The following is a 14315-nucleotide window of genomic DNA, read 5'->3' on the forward strand; positions in this document are numbered from 1 at the left end:
CTTTAGTTACTTCGCTCCTGTTACAGAGTGCAACACTGGTGCTCACAAATGCAAGCCACGGCAACGCTAGCCAGACTTAGACATAGGGCAGGCCTTGTTCGGACTGCTTTCCCCACTCAGCAAATACACCTCCATTGGGTCCTGCAGAACGGCCCTGCCCATTCTAGTCCTGTCTGTCTGTGCTCAGGAAGAGATCCAAATGAGGATTTATGATGCAGAAAAAAAAAATCCATGAAAGACTAAGATGCAACCGCTGCATTCAAAAATTTGCAGACATGACTGCAGGTCTCTAAAGCCCTGAAAGAGAAGGCTATAAACCCACTGGACAGTCCCTTCCAACCAGCTTTCTTAGAATGAGTAACAGCTTTTAAGTGAACACAAACATGCAACTGACCACCCTCTTGTGCTTGAAAAAGGACAGAAATCGAAAGATGCACATTAGCTGCAGAGCTGTGGCCGTTCAGAAAGTGACATTTAAAAGCGAAACGGTCCATTACAGCCTCCACTGCTTACCACATGTATCTAAAGCTATTTTGAAGCAGGTACTTTTTAAAATTTAAAGCCCGATCTGTGTCAATGGATTGAAATTCAGTTCAGAGATAACAGCAGAAAAAGCACTATTTGACACGGCGGCAGGTTAGCTGTTAAAATAAAGATCCCTCCTCGTTTAACTTAATTACATGACCAAAAAGTAGCAAGATTTCTGAGCCAAATTTCTCTCGTACTTAGACATCTCCATCCCCAACAAGGAAAGGACTGGCACTTACACCAGGTACAGAAAAATGCAAGAAAGGATGACAGCTGTCATTGATGGCAAAACAGAATCTGGACTATAGTTGAGTTTCTTAATGCTACTTGGCATCCCATATGCAAAACCTCCTGGTCTTCATGCTAAGCATAAGAACAGCCTTAAATAAGAGTCACCTATGGACAACTCAGAGTGAAGTTATCGCCAGTCCTCATTTTATTCACAAGCCTTTCAAGGACATTTTTCCTCCATTCCTTACACACTGATAGTTCTGTCTGCCTCATCACAATGGCATGCAAGGAGTGAATGTCTTTTGTTATATACAGCAAGAAAAATAAACGTAATAACCGCACAGAATGAAGCTGAGCTTTGTGCATGCAATAAACGGGACTCTCATTCGGCTGCATCAGATCAATCTGGATCATGTGATTTGCTGAGCTCTGCCAATATTTTTGGATGGTGCAAGCAAGAGGCAGATTGCTGAAAGGGAAAGGGGAATAGGAGTTTTCTCAAACTAGATTTGGGAGTCACAGTCAAATTTAAGGGATGTAGATTCCTTTTAATGTCTATGGAAATTCCTGTGCATCGAGATCAGGACATATTTCTACCCCCTTGAGTCCAAAAAAAAAAAATTCCTAAAGCTACTGGAAAAAGGACAACCTGGTACAAAATTATAGCAACAGTGAAAAAGACCAATTAGATCCTCGAGTCATTACTCTTGCCAGTGCCTGATATAGCTGACTAACAGAGGACTGGATCTTAGCCAACAGGGAGGTCAACACTGAAAAATCAAAGAATGATAGAATGGTTAACTTAAAAAAAAAAAACGCACACAAGTTTTTCTTGCACTAATGGGAAAAAAATGAAGCCAGTCTTGAAACACTCCAGTAAAAGACTAAAACAAATCTGAAAAGAAAAAATTCCTGGTCGGGTCTGTTCAGCCTTGCTCTCCTGAGTTACCATCTCGCCTCCGGGCTCTGCAGTCCGGGTCTGCAGGGCGAGATTAAAGGAGCGATCCCCCAATTTTCCCACTTGAGCTCACCAAATCAGAGCTGGGCTGCAGCAATTACAAGAGATCCCCAATCCCAGACCTCAGGGCAGCACTGCAGGTGTTTCCCCATCTCTACACTTACACCGGCACTGCTGAAGTCTCACCATTGGCCAGGGAGGGTGAGAGGTGAAAGAAGAAATTAAATTTGCTCCCTTCCCCCACAGCAGAAAAAAAGATCCACAACACTGAGCCAAGAGGAATTTTGCCAAGTGTGCTCGACATTAAAAATAAATAGATACTTGAACAGAGAAGGGAATTGGACGGTTCGCTCCACTGAATATTTCATTATTCTTACGCTCCAGTCAATTAAATCTGACCCTGCAAGGATGAGCATGCACATACACACAGGCAAATCTGCAAATCTTAGGGTCTGATCCTCAGAGGTGCTGGGGTCTGATCCTCAGAGGTGCTGAGCACACACACTGCTCCCACTGACTTTAATGGCAGTTGCACCCACTGACTTTAACAGCAGTTGCAGGAGTTGAGCATCTTCATTTGGAAATTTTTCATCAGCTGCATTTTAAGGAAAGTCCATAAACTTGGGGTTGGGGAGAGTCATTGGAATAAAGGTACCTCCTAAAGAGAAGTGGCAGCTGGAAATTGCATGTGCACTTCCTTGTTAAGACCCTGATCTAAAGCCCACCAAAGTCAGTGGGAGTCTTTCAATGACGTTTACAGGAACTAAATGAAAAACCTGGAAAGGTGCAAAGCGTGGAGCACATAAAATGAACCAAAGATTCCGTTAATCCTTTCTGGCCTCCACTAAAAATAATACAGATTTCAGTGTAACCAAAACAAGTTCCAACTGTAAAGAGGATTCAGCTAGGATCTTTAGAAGCACAAAAATCAGTGCAAACAATTCCCAATGTGCCATGATATTCATCAAAGCGCGTGTGAGGGGGATTTCCTGCTACTACCAACCTGAGTTTAAAATAGAAAATCCCCCCTCCCCCCCCAATCAATGTTTATTTTTACTATCTAAATAAAGACTGTTAGCCTATGCCAAACAGACACCAAGAATACAAAGCTGCAAGATCAGGACAAACAACAGAATGACACTGGGTTAGGAGGGGCTGCAAAACAGATGTGTGTAATATACCTGTCTGGACTTTTCTACAATGCATATACTTTATAAAAATATGCATGCACATGTGCACATACACATTTATATAAAAACACTTTGGTAAATTAGTGCATTTCTATGGTATGTGTGTGTGTGTGTGTGTGTGTGTCACTCTGGTAGCTGACTCCACAGAATTGCTTGCCTGTACACAGCGCACACAGGATACATATATATTAGGTATATAATTGTATAATAATACACACACACAAATATACACACACACACACAGGTACACATGCAAGTTGAGCAAGGATGAAGGAAGAGAAAAGTACCAGCCGTGCATCCTCAAATATTCCATGCACGCGCACCCCTCCTTCTTGTAAAGTGAGTGGCTCTGCCCATTAAGCCGTCTGCAATAACTTGGCTTCACAGACTACGTGAGAGACGTGCAACTTGACAGAAATTTAATGGATCGCCATCCAAAGGCGGGAGGGAGGCATCATTTCACATCCATTCGATCTCCCCTAACAAGAAGTCAGCCAATCCGACTAATTATTTCACATGCACACACGCAGAAAAATTCAAGCCGTTGGCCCGGGAAGCTTTTCGATGATGCTTAAAAGAGACACTATCGCTCCCTGCTTTCCCTGGGATTTCAGGCTGTTTGCATTAGATACGAATCTTTATTGTAGCTCAGTATTAGCTCTGCAGTCCGGAGTGATGTTTGTGCTCCTTGTTTTATTTGTATGGAGCAGCTGCGGGCGGGGGGTGGGGGGGAAATATCCTTGATGCCCAAATGAATAACATTAAAGAAGTATAGTAGGAATCACCCCCGAGGGGACCCATTCCATGTTAAGGGAGAGTAATCAAAGCTCCATTATCACATCAACTAGCACTTCCACGGAAGTCTTGATAAACCAAAACGCATCACAAGCTCTCTCTCCCTCAGCGATTTACGTTGATGACTGTGGGCCATATCTGTTTTATAGGGATTTCTTTAAGAAGCCAAACACCTAAGCGGAGTACCCTGTAAAAGTCCCATCTGCTAACTACACAGCTAATTTCCCCAGACAGGAGACGTGTTATCCTGTAGCAATCAAGGTCCTGCTGCCACACAGATCTGCAGCCTTCTCCATAAAGCTATTTCCTACTCAGTTTACTCTACCCAGCTGACTGACAAAGGAACGCAGGGGGTAGCCCTGTTCTGGGCAGATTGTGCCATCTCTGACAGAAATCCCAGGGGTCGGGCTTTTTCTTACGCTTTGGCAACACTCGTATAGTTTCTCCAGCTAATAAAATCTCATTTAATTTGACTGGCAAATCCATTAGGAAAATATCGTATAGTTTTCTCTGTAGGACCAGAGACCACATTTGTTTTCCTTATTTGTTGTAAAATCGTATTTGCATTCAACACACACACTCTCTCTCTCACACACACACATATTTCATAGGCAAGAGAGCCAGCAGAATCAGTGGCTGGTTTTTAACCCCAGCTGTTTAAAAGGGCAATGTTTCTGGCGGAGGGACACAAATGTACAAACTATTTTAAAATACAAGGCTTAGCTAAAAGACAAGACTAGTATCGCTGACGGTCCAAATTACCTCTGTGCAGAGCACAAGCAATCCTCACCTCTCACCAGCAGTATTTGTGCAAAGGTTTCTAGACTGCTTCTTTAGGGGTGGTCAAAGTTATGTGACTTGCATCTTTACAGCTTTGCTTACACATAAGCTGACCGACTCCCGAACAGGCAAAATGTATTTTGATGCTTTGTACTGCAGTAGCACCTATATGATCCCGGTGTTTGCGTTTTTGTTTTAATTGAATGGTTCCATTTTTTGACCACGAGACTTTCTGTTCACGCCAGTTTAAAAAAAAATATCAAATTATGAAGCTAACGTTTCATCTTTATTATTCACCCCGCTTACCCCTTTCACCTCCCTGCTACGGGATCACAACTAAAATCAAGTCACTTATGCTGCTCATTTTGCACATGGAAGCTGAGGGTGAGAGACTTTCCAACGCTAAGTCTGCTCCCGTTGAAGTCAATGGTAAAACTCCAAGCAGAATCAGGCTTTTGACAATCCCAGCCGAAATAAGGAGTGATGTAACTTTACAAAATTAGGTCGGGTTTGCCAGGCCATGGCTCTGAAAGTGGGTTAGAGAGATCGGCATCCCCTGATAGGGTGGGTTGTCCCACCAGACTTCTCTGTATCAGAGGAGCCTATCCAAAGCCAGGTGAAGGCAAATAACCAGGTGACCCACAACTATGACAGCACCCAGCCACCACCACTTGTCTCATCCTGGCAGAGCTAAAAGTGAATCCCAAGATGGGGGCGGGGAGGAGAGGGGGGGATGCTACAGACTTTACTTCTTGTTTAAAGAAATGGGACTTTTCAGGGGAGAAACACTTTAATCAGCTCTCATGGGGAAAGACGGGGATGGTACGATGCAGTGTTGTTTTACCCCTGTGGGTCCCAGGATATTAGAGACAAGGTGGGTGAGGTAATATCTTTCATTGGCCCAACTTCGGCAGGTGAGAGAGACACTTTGGAGCTTACCCAGAGAGCTCTTCTTCAGGGGATAGTATATGAGACTTCATTAATTAATGTTTATAAAGAACGTGGCGATCCCTGGGTGCAAGATGTTATAGCTATGCAGTTCGGCACTGCAGCCCCTTAACAAAGAGGAGAATTAGGTGCAGGAATTTCTTTTGGAGGGAGGTGGGACTGCACCGGGCTCCGATCTCCCGTACGGGGGAAGAGAGGGGCCCTGGGAACAATGCAGCATCCATGCTTCCCCCCTCCCCTCTCCCACCCAATCCAGCAACGCTACACGTGGGGCAGCCACACCGGTCCTCTCTCAGCACGACAGCTCCCTGGTCCCGTCCCTCCAGCAGCCCCAGGGTCCAAGAACGGGAAGGCGGCGGGTCTGGCCCCCGCCTGCCCAGCCGAGGAGCGATGCGCGCTGTCGGATGCGGCAAACCCATCGCCATTTCCAGCCCGCGTCCCCCCCCGCACGGAGGAGTCACACGCGGCCGCAGCAGTGCCCGCCTCCAGCCCTGCGTGCGGCCGGAGGAGGCGTGCTGCGGCTAGACCGGGGCTAGGGAGCGTTTCAGGTCACCCCCCCGCCCATGCCGGCTGCAGTAAGGACACGCAGACGCGCAGCGACGGGCCGGTTAGACGCCCATTCAGGCGCACAGCTCGCCGGGGGCCTCGGCCCACCGCGTGCAGCAACCCCCCGCCCCGCCCTGCTCAGCCTCACACGGATGCTCTGCTCAAGGGAAACCCGGCAGGGCAGACGTGGGGGGGGTCTGTTCCTCCCACCCACTCCGCTAGAGCCCCATGTCCAACGCTTGATTTCTAGGGAAACACCATTCCCGGGCCTGCCCGGTACTCTCCTCTCCGGGGTACATGTCCCCTGCTCCCCGGTGCAATCCTCCTGCGTGCCCAGGCTATGTTGCAAGCAGCGCCCAGGATCCGTTTTAAAACACGGGGCGATGCTCACCCGAAGGGATAAATCAATGGCACAAGGGGCGGCTCCTTGGAGCAAGGGAGGGGCAGCCCCCACCCCAGCATCCCGCTCACAGCTTCTGGGAAGGCGTGTGGAACACACAGCTCCCCCCACTCGCGGCATCCCACGCCCAGCGAGAGCCAGGACCGGCAGCTCCCGGAAATACACCGCATGGCCCACCCTGCCGGTGCATTAGCGCGCACATAGACTGGCCCTGCTCTGCGTAGGTGCGGGCACCGCTCAGGCTTATCCCCCCCCCCCCGGCCCTATTCCCACACATCTGTCCGCCCCCCGCCCCCACTGTGCTGTACTCACATCTGCGGGGCAGCGCAGGGTGGCTATCATTGGGGAGCCAAATCTTCTGGATCCGGCTTTGCGTCAGCTCCATGGGCATTTTTACAACCAAGGTCGGTTTGCGCTCCGTGTCCGGCTGGGTGGATAGATGCACGGGAAAGAGAAAAAGGGCCCTTTTTTGTTTGTTTTTTTAAACAAGCGGGCCCGGACGCTGCAGCACCTGATGTCTTTACACGCTAGTCCTAAGGCTTCTGATCATGCAATGATTGCAAAGTTAAGGCGGGGACACTGCCTCGAGGGGACAGAGCGACAGACTCAAAAGCAGCGGCGAGGAGCACGTGTTCCCCGGGACAGGAGGGCTGGATTCTCGCCGACCAGGCAGCCTCACGCCCCTGCCACGCTGCTCCGCGGGTGGAATTTCCCCGGGGGCTTCCCTCTGCAGGAGCCGTTCGGGGAATGCCACTGAGACGGGTTCCCGGGAGCCTGTCTCCACCTCCTGCCTCTCTCGTGTGAATGCCCCGGCTCGCACCTCGCCGCAGCTATTTCTGCAGCAAAAGACCGGCCGGCAAAGCCTGCGTCACCCGCAGCCCGCCCCTAGCCGGCAAGGGCGGGGGAGATTCTTCGCAGGGAGCAGCCGGCATTGGAGACGCCAACCCGTGCTGCCGCCGCGTGGCGGCTAGGCGAACTGCAGCCACCCTGGGGGGGGGGGGTTACGATCAACTTTTTCTTAGACAAAGGACTCACATTAGTGAGACAAGCGTGCAAAAAAGCCATACATGGCACGGATAATCCACGCGACTCTAGAATAATTTTAAGAGCGCACACTGTCGCTCCAATTTGTATGTATACATTCTCTAGCATTATATACTAGTCTAGGTGCAATACCCACTGGTAAATACCGGTGCATGCATATTTTATATACACACACTAAGTGTCTAATATATAGACACATTTATTGCACAGATATAAACATCTTGAAACTCTAAGGGTATAGTTCTCATATGCATAAGAAAAGGGGGGATTATGTACTTTATAGTAGCTCTAAAATATAGACATATCAATATTTTCACTGAACTGTATTGTGAATACACTAAATCCCAAATGGATTATTTCCCTGAGATATACACCAAATATCAATGGATTATTTCCCTGTATATTGTACATACACAATGCACGGGGATGATCTCCGCTCCATTAAGGGGTGAAATATAAATGCAAAGATTTTGCATTAAAACCAACAAAGAAAAATCCCTGGCTCTATCCTATTGCTGCCTGCCCCATTCAGGCGCCTGTAACCTTTATGCAACCGGTCGGAGAGCTGGAGCTTATTTTTATAGTACAATTATAGTTTCTATTTAATATCGATCATTTCCCCTCCTCATTGAAAGCTAGGCTGCATTTCAGCGCGTGAACTGATTTTTACACACACACAAGCGACACAAAAGGGAAAACGCAGACAGGGGTGTGGGCTGCCGGGTCCAGGCACGTCCCTCACGTTCCGCATGACTCTGCGGGGAAGCCTCAGCCCTGGCTACAGACGCTCCTTTCATCGCAGCTGGATGCACTTGCTGCGGCAGGGAGCTGCAGCCCTAGGAAAGAGCCGGCGCCCGGCTCGCTCTCCAGTGGGCGCTGATCGCTACCTCCTCCTGCAGCTCTTCAGAGGGGGGCTTGCTGACAGGCAGGCGGCTGGGAAACTCCAGCCCCCAAGATGAGTTCAGCTTGGTTATTACAGGAGGAGCAGCGCGTTGTTCCTATTGCTAAGCACTTATTCCTGCTGGTCCAGCAGCCCTGTATTAACAGCATAACCTACTGACCTGATGCTTTTATTAGCAAGCATAGTCATTTACACACTACAACAGTAAGATTAATAGGGGAAGTCACTAGTCTCGAATATGCAGGTATTAAGGACACAGAACCTGCGGGGACCCAGGACCCTGTGAAGAGCTCAGCACCCTTCATACTCACTGAAGGCAGCAGAAATTTGGGGTCTCTCTCCAAATGGACATAGAGGCTTACCCCAAAACCCATGGAAGGGGATCCTTCTATGGACATTGGCTCAGGCCCGGAATGACAAAGGCAAGAGAGAGCTCTTGTGCACAAGAATAAATCATGAGATTGAGGGGGGAGGGGAAGGATAAACGCTTAATATTGTCCTTGGCAAAGTTAATTCCCTGCAGGATTAATGACTGATTATGGTTAGATTCCAGGGAATGACCTATAGGGGCCCATTAGCTTGGTGCTGCCAGGTCATTATTTCACAGGAAAGGCAATGCACCAGACTGGTTAAGGTTTAATTTTTAAATTGACAGATTTTTATCTGATGGCCAGCTACCTTTCCAGTTTAAAACAATGCTTCCAGGCTAGCGGCACTGCCTTAATGAAATCAGTCCCAGGGTGGCTGAAATAAATTAGCATAGCCAATAAAGATGTGAAGATAAAATTATGGAAGAGCCAGAAAAATATACCCCAAGCTTGTATGGGGCATGTCCCCAGCATTCCCAAAGCTGCTTCATTTAGATACGATCCTTAGCTGGAGTAAAGTGTCATAACTCCATTAACTTCAATGGAGCTATGACAACTTACACCAGGTGAGGGTCTGCCCCCATGCAGTTACTTCATTTATGTAGAAAGTTTAGAAGCGGTGAGGAACTCAAGACGTGGTGCTGAGCACAATGTAAACACAGCAACAGACAAACACACCACAAGTGTTAGATGCTACACTATAGGCCCTTATGCAATACTGGGAGTCATGAGTCTGCTTTAATCATTTTTAACATACCTATCATGCTTGAAAACGAAGCCATTCCAACAAATTGGCACAACAACCTTTAGAGTGTCAACTAGTTTTTAACACTATATAGTGTACCCTTGATTTCTGGAAGTAAATCTATATATTTTTGTTACAAACATATAGCAAGAACGTATAATTGGCCACAATTTTACTTTGCAATAAATATACAATCACCCATGTAAAGGTAGCCTTGATTGAGGAGAATAAAATGCAAGGTCCCAAAAAACACTCCCAGGGGTGGTGGGGGAGGGAACCTAGTAAGGGAGTTGGGAAAAAAATCCAAAAGGGCGTGGCTGGTAAAACACAAAATTGTATGTCAAGAGCAGAGAGAGTTGTTACAAAATCAGGAAGTGGGGGACCCTGTAGATCAAACAGTTAGACACTACAATATACAATTTAAGTACCAACATCCTTGCTATAGCCTCAGCATACAGGCAGAATTATAGAATCAGAGGTTTAGAAGGGACCGCAAGGGTCAGTCTACCCTCCTTCCAAGGTACAGTACAGCTGTACAGCCTCGGATTTGGCTGTATCCACAGAGGCAAAGGCATTCAGTTTTCTCCATTCCATCAGTGAAAGAATTTCTCAGGTCAGCTTTCTCCAAGGAGTCAAGTTTCAAGGAAGAGTTTAGTTGTGTCTGAATTGCAGTGGGCTGAGATGCTGCTGCTAACATACAGCAGCACCAGGTCCACCAAAGTCTGTAATTTCGCTCCTGATTTAAAGGTGACCTGAGAAGGCAGGAAAATGTTTTCATGTCCTTATCCGATGATGTGTAAACTCTTTCCTCCTGCTTGTTTCTTTGCATGAAAAATTAAGATCTTGCGATGCCACACTACCCCGGAAAAGGATTAAGGTGGCCGATAGAGAGAGGGAGGTGTTAAGTAACCTGACTATCCACAGCTAAAGGATAGTTAAGCTTGATAGGCAAGCACCTACTGAAAGTGGAGTCCAGCTGGGCAGGAGAAGGCAGGACTGGTCTAAGGTCAGGAAGAGAGGGCAGAAGGAGGCTGCAATGTGGAAGCCTGCAGTCAGTCTCTGGGCTTACAGAGGGAAAAGGAGGAAACTCAGGGAGGGAGTAGAAGTCCTGAACTCCTGGCCCTGAGGGAAGGGCCCACCCAGAGGGATGATGGAGGAGGAAGTCTGACAGAGACGGAATAGGAAGCAGTCCAGGAAAACAACAGCAGGATTTTGGGATGGAGCTGACCTTGGCTGCTGATTGTAGGGTCCCTAGGCAGAAACCTGGAGTAGTGGGTGGGCCCAGGTTCCCCTGCCTGCCACTGGGGAAGCGGCATAAGCTTGAACTGGAGGACTGCTGGGAATGATGCCCAGTCAGCCAGTCCTGAGAGATTTTGGCAGGGAGAAACCATATAGTGACCTGGCTGGAGGGCCGAGTCACACAGAGGAAGGATCACAACTCCTGGAGCGTGAACAGGGCCGCAGCCCACGAGAGATGGAAAAGGGATCTCGGACCAGGCAAAGCTATTTCCCAGCTGCAGCCACAAGCAGGCACCCCAGTGGTGAGCAGAGAATACTGTGACACTGGAAATTTCCATTACATGCTTCTGACGAAGTGGGTATTCACCCATGAAAGCTTATGCTCCAATACGTCTGTTAGTCTTTAAGGTGCCACAGGACTCTGTTGATTTTACAGATCCAGACTAACACGGCTACCCCTCTCATACTGTGACACTTGTATATCCTGTTTATCCTGGAAGACTTGTGGATGACTGGAGAACTGGTAGGGTAGTGACATCACAAGTACCAAGGAAGTGAAACCTGATTGAATTAAAATCAGAACCCCTTTCAATTAGGCTACATAATAATTATTGGCCAAGATTCCCCAAAACAGGAGCCTAAAGTTAGGTTAATCCTTAGGCACGTAAGTGACCTGATTTCCAAAGGTGTGAGCACCCAGCTACACCCGCTGAGTCAAATTGAGGATATGTTCATTGGTGTTCGTGCAGCACTCAGATGCTACGGTGGTGGGGTTATCTAAGCTGTAAAACAGCTTCCGTCTAAAGTGCAGTGGTAAAAAGCACAGCTTCTCATACACCAACATGCTTATCACACTTGTAAGTAAACTGCACACGCTGCTTCCCCAATTCCGGGGCCATGAGTTGTTTAGTTAATTCCCTTTTATGAGGGCGCGAGACTGGAAGTCACTTAGCAGTGGCCATCTGGGTATTATTCAGGACTGCGTGTCAGGCGGCCCGTCACGCAGCGTTCCCTGCATGTCACCCAAGGTGAGGGATGCCTCCATCAAACAAAAAGGAGAAAAGCCAGTTCTCTGTGGACCGCGGAGCCAGAGGGAATGGACAGGATCTGGCTGTAAAGAAAGATGCAGAGGGAGGAATACAAATAACAAAAGTCATTATGGGATATTCAGGAAAGAAAGAATCCTGTGATTTGGACCCAAAAGGCTTCCTGTCTATTGGTCAGCCAAATCCCACCATTTAAAAAATGGTGCTACTGAAGGACCTAGCTAGAGATTGATCTAGGTGGCACTTTATCTGCAAGGAGGCTACGTCCCTTTAGGATTTGCCATGCTGCTGCTGCAGAAATAAAGTTACCCTGCACAGGGTTCTTATCCGTCTTCAGTTCACATACAACACTACAGCTCCTTTTGTACTGCAGCAGCTAAGGCCCTGTACCTTGGAAATTCCATCCAGCCATCCAGGGGTGCATACAGCCTTCATCACGAAAGCACTGAGTGCTTCCAAGATCAGGACTAGAGGTACATGGGCAGAGCTGTGCAGGGTCCGAAATTGGAGTAGCAGGGGGTGTTGCAGGTGAGGCTGTATGTGCCTTGGCAGAGTTTGGGGAGTGGATGGGATACTTGCATAGCATCTCCACACAGCACAACTCACTCCAGTCTAGTGTATGCTAGTTCCTTGCTTGCTATCAGGAGAACCAAATGTACCTACTTTTAAAATTAAACAAGCACATTTGCATTTAAAAAGTAGCCTAAACAAGGCAAGACTCAAAAGGAAGAAAATGTGTGGAATTTAAGAGAAAAACAAGGACCTCTTGTCAACCACAGACAGCAGGACCTGGAAATACAGTACACTACCATTTCCATTGTACACCTCCCTTTGCTGGCTTCAGGAATTTAAAAGTCAGCATTTGAAATTGGCTTTTTGGCTGCAAAGTCTACCTGGGAGAACTTCCGGTGTTGTTTTTTTTTGGGGGTGGGGGTGTCATTTTGGTCCATTTTCACTTAAAGGGGGGTAGGGAATTCTGTGCATGATATTTTGGTGGATTTCAAATGCTTTTTAGTTACTATCAGATTCTACCAACATTACTCACATTGAGTAATACCATCTCCTTCCAATAGCCCCAATGAAATTGGCACAGTTAAGCATGGCAGAAGTAGACCCTGGATAAACCAGGGCTTCTAGCCCTGTTGGAGAGAGAGGGAATTGGAAATGCCTTTAAATAGCTCTGGGCCAGTAACCTTTTAGTTCTGATCTCCTCAGTAATAATCTCTCTCCTTCTTTCCCTTTTTATTTATCTCTTTTCTATTTTTATTTATTGTCCTTAAATAACATACAGTAAAATGCTCTGTGCGTGAGATTTTTTCAATCCCTATGGCAGCTCTGGACAACAACTCACGTTAAAATTAATGGGAACTGAATGTCAAATGCCCTTTTGGCCATTTTGAAGATCTCAGCAAAAGCGGGAAGAGCTACTTGACTGCTCAGCACTTTTGATAATCAAGCCACTTATTTAGGTGCCTAAATATGGTCTTAGATGGCTTTGATTTAGGTGCCAAACTCCCACTGAATTTCAGTCCCCTGGGCTCCTTTAAAAACTGGGGCTTGTGATTTCAAAGTCTTGGCCTGTGTGTTTAATTCTTGTTTGTTTCTCTGCTGTTAGAAACATGAGCGTCTGACACCAAACCCAATATGTACGTGTGCCCCAAGCCTTCTGGACACATGAGTCAGTCTCTGAACACAGCAGCTGCTGGGCCTTGTGTCTCTGATGGGTCAACCCAAAGCCCAGAGCTAAATTCTCCAGGCTTTTGGAATAACCTGGACCTGAATTTGGCAGCTTGGGTCCATCTTCAGTAAAATCTCTCCTATTAATATCCAGTGTGCAGAAATAAAGATTAACAGTGACTTATTTTTGGGGATGCTGACTCCCAAAGGACATGACTCCTATTCTTATTCCCAAGGAAGCTTAAGTGGAAAGCTTATGTCACATCCATGTTTCATGGTCTGAAGTTTGGAGAGGAAACCAGATTCACTGCTCCACGATGTGGCACAAAAAGTGCAGCCTATAGACTGCAGAGGAACAGACTGGATCTGTCAGAGAAAACTGATGATAATATGCAAAATCTCACTGACTCAGAGAGAGACTTTACATATTTGTCATTACAATGTCTCTGGACTTAGCGTGCATGCCAGATGATGTCAGTGTGTATTGAGATTATTAGGCAAAAGATGCCCAAAGCTTAATGGCTCGAATGGCCCATATCACACTCCAAAGAGAGCTACTTCCAGGCCAATGAGGAGAGTTACAAAAAAAATAGTGAGCATTCACTGGTAGCTACCCTGGGATAGAACTATAGATTCAGTACATGGATCATTTGATGGTTACCTGTTCTGTTAATTCCCTCTGAAGCACCTGGCATTGGCCACTGTCAGAAGACAGGATACTGGGCTAGATGGACCTTTGATCTGACTCAGTATGGCCGCCTTATGTTGTTCTTATTGGGAATTACGTCAGATTCTGTTACAAAATACTGTACCTAAAACCACTGTACTTTCCCCCAGGACACACGGGAAATGACTGAAAGCAATGTAATGAGGTTGCAGGAAAAGAAGGCAGGGTTTCCGTTTTTTAAAGTTGATGACA

At 47.0% G+C, this 14315-nt stretch overlaps 1 protein-coding gene across 4 annotated transcripts in view; it reads right to left on the reverse strand.

Moving 5' to 3' along the window:
- Positions 1 to 14315, reverse strand: part of PFKFB3 (6-phosphofructo-2-kinase/fructose-2,6-biphosphatase 3) — a 70654-nt gene that overhangs the window by 23518 nt on the left and 32821 nt on the right. For 3 of the 4 annotated variants that reach the window (XM_039519615.1, XM_039519616.1, XM_039519614.1), the window contains exon 2: positions 6689 to 6803. The exons of the other annotated variant lie outside the window; for it this stretch is intronic. In XM_039519615.1, coding sequence (XP_039375549.1) covers positions 6689 to 6767 — 79 coding nt within the window. In that variant the 5' untranslated portion in view covers positions 6768 to 6803. The remainder of the gene's footprint in view (positions 1 to 6688; positions 6804 to 14315) is intronic. 4 annotated transcript variants of the gene reach the window in all.

The sequence above is a fragment of the Mauremys reevesii genome, linkage group 1 (assembly GCF_016161935.1).
Source record: "Mauremys reevesii isolate NIE-2019 linkage group 1, ASM1616193v1, whole genome shotgun sequence".
Lineage (NCBI taxonomy): Eukaryota > Metazoa > Chordata > Testudines > Geoemydidae > Mauremys > Mauremys reevesii.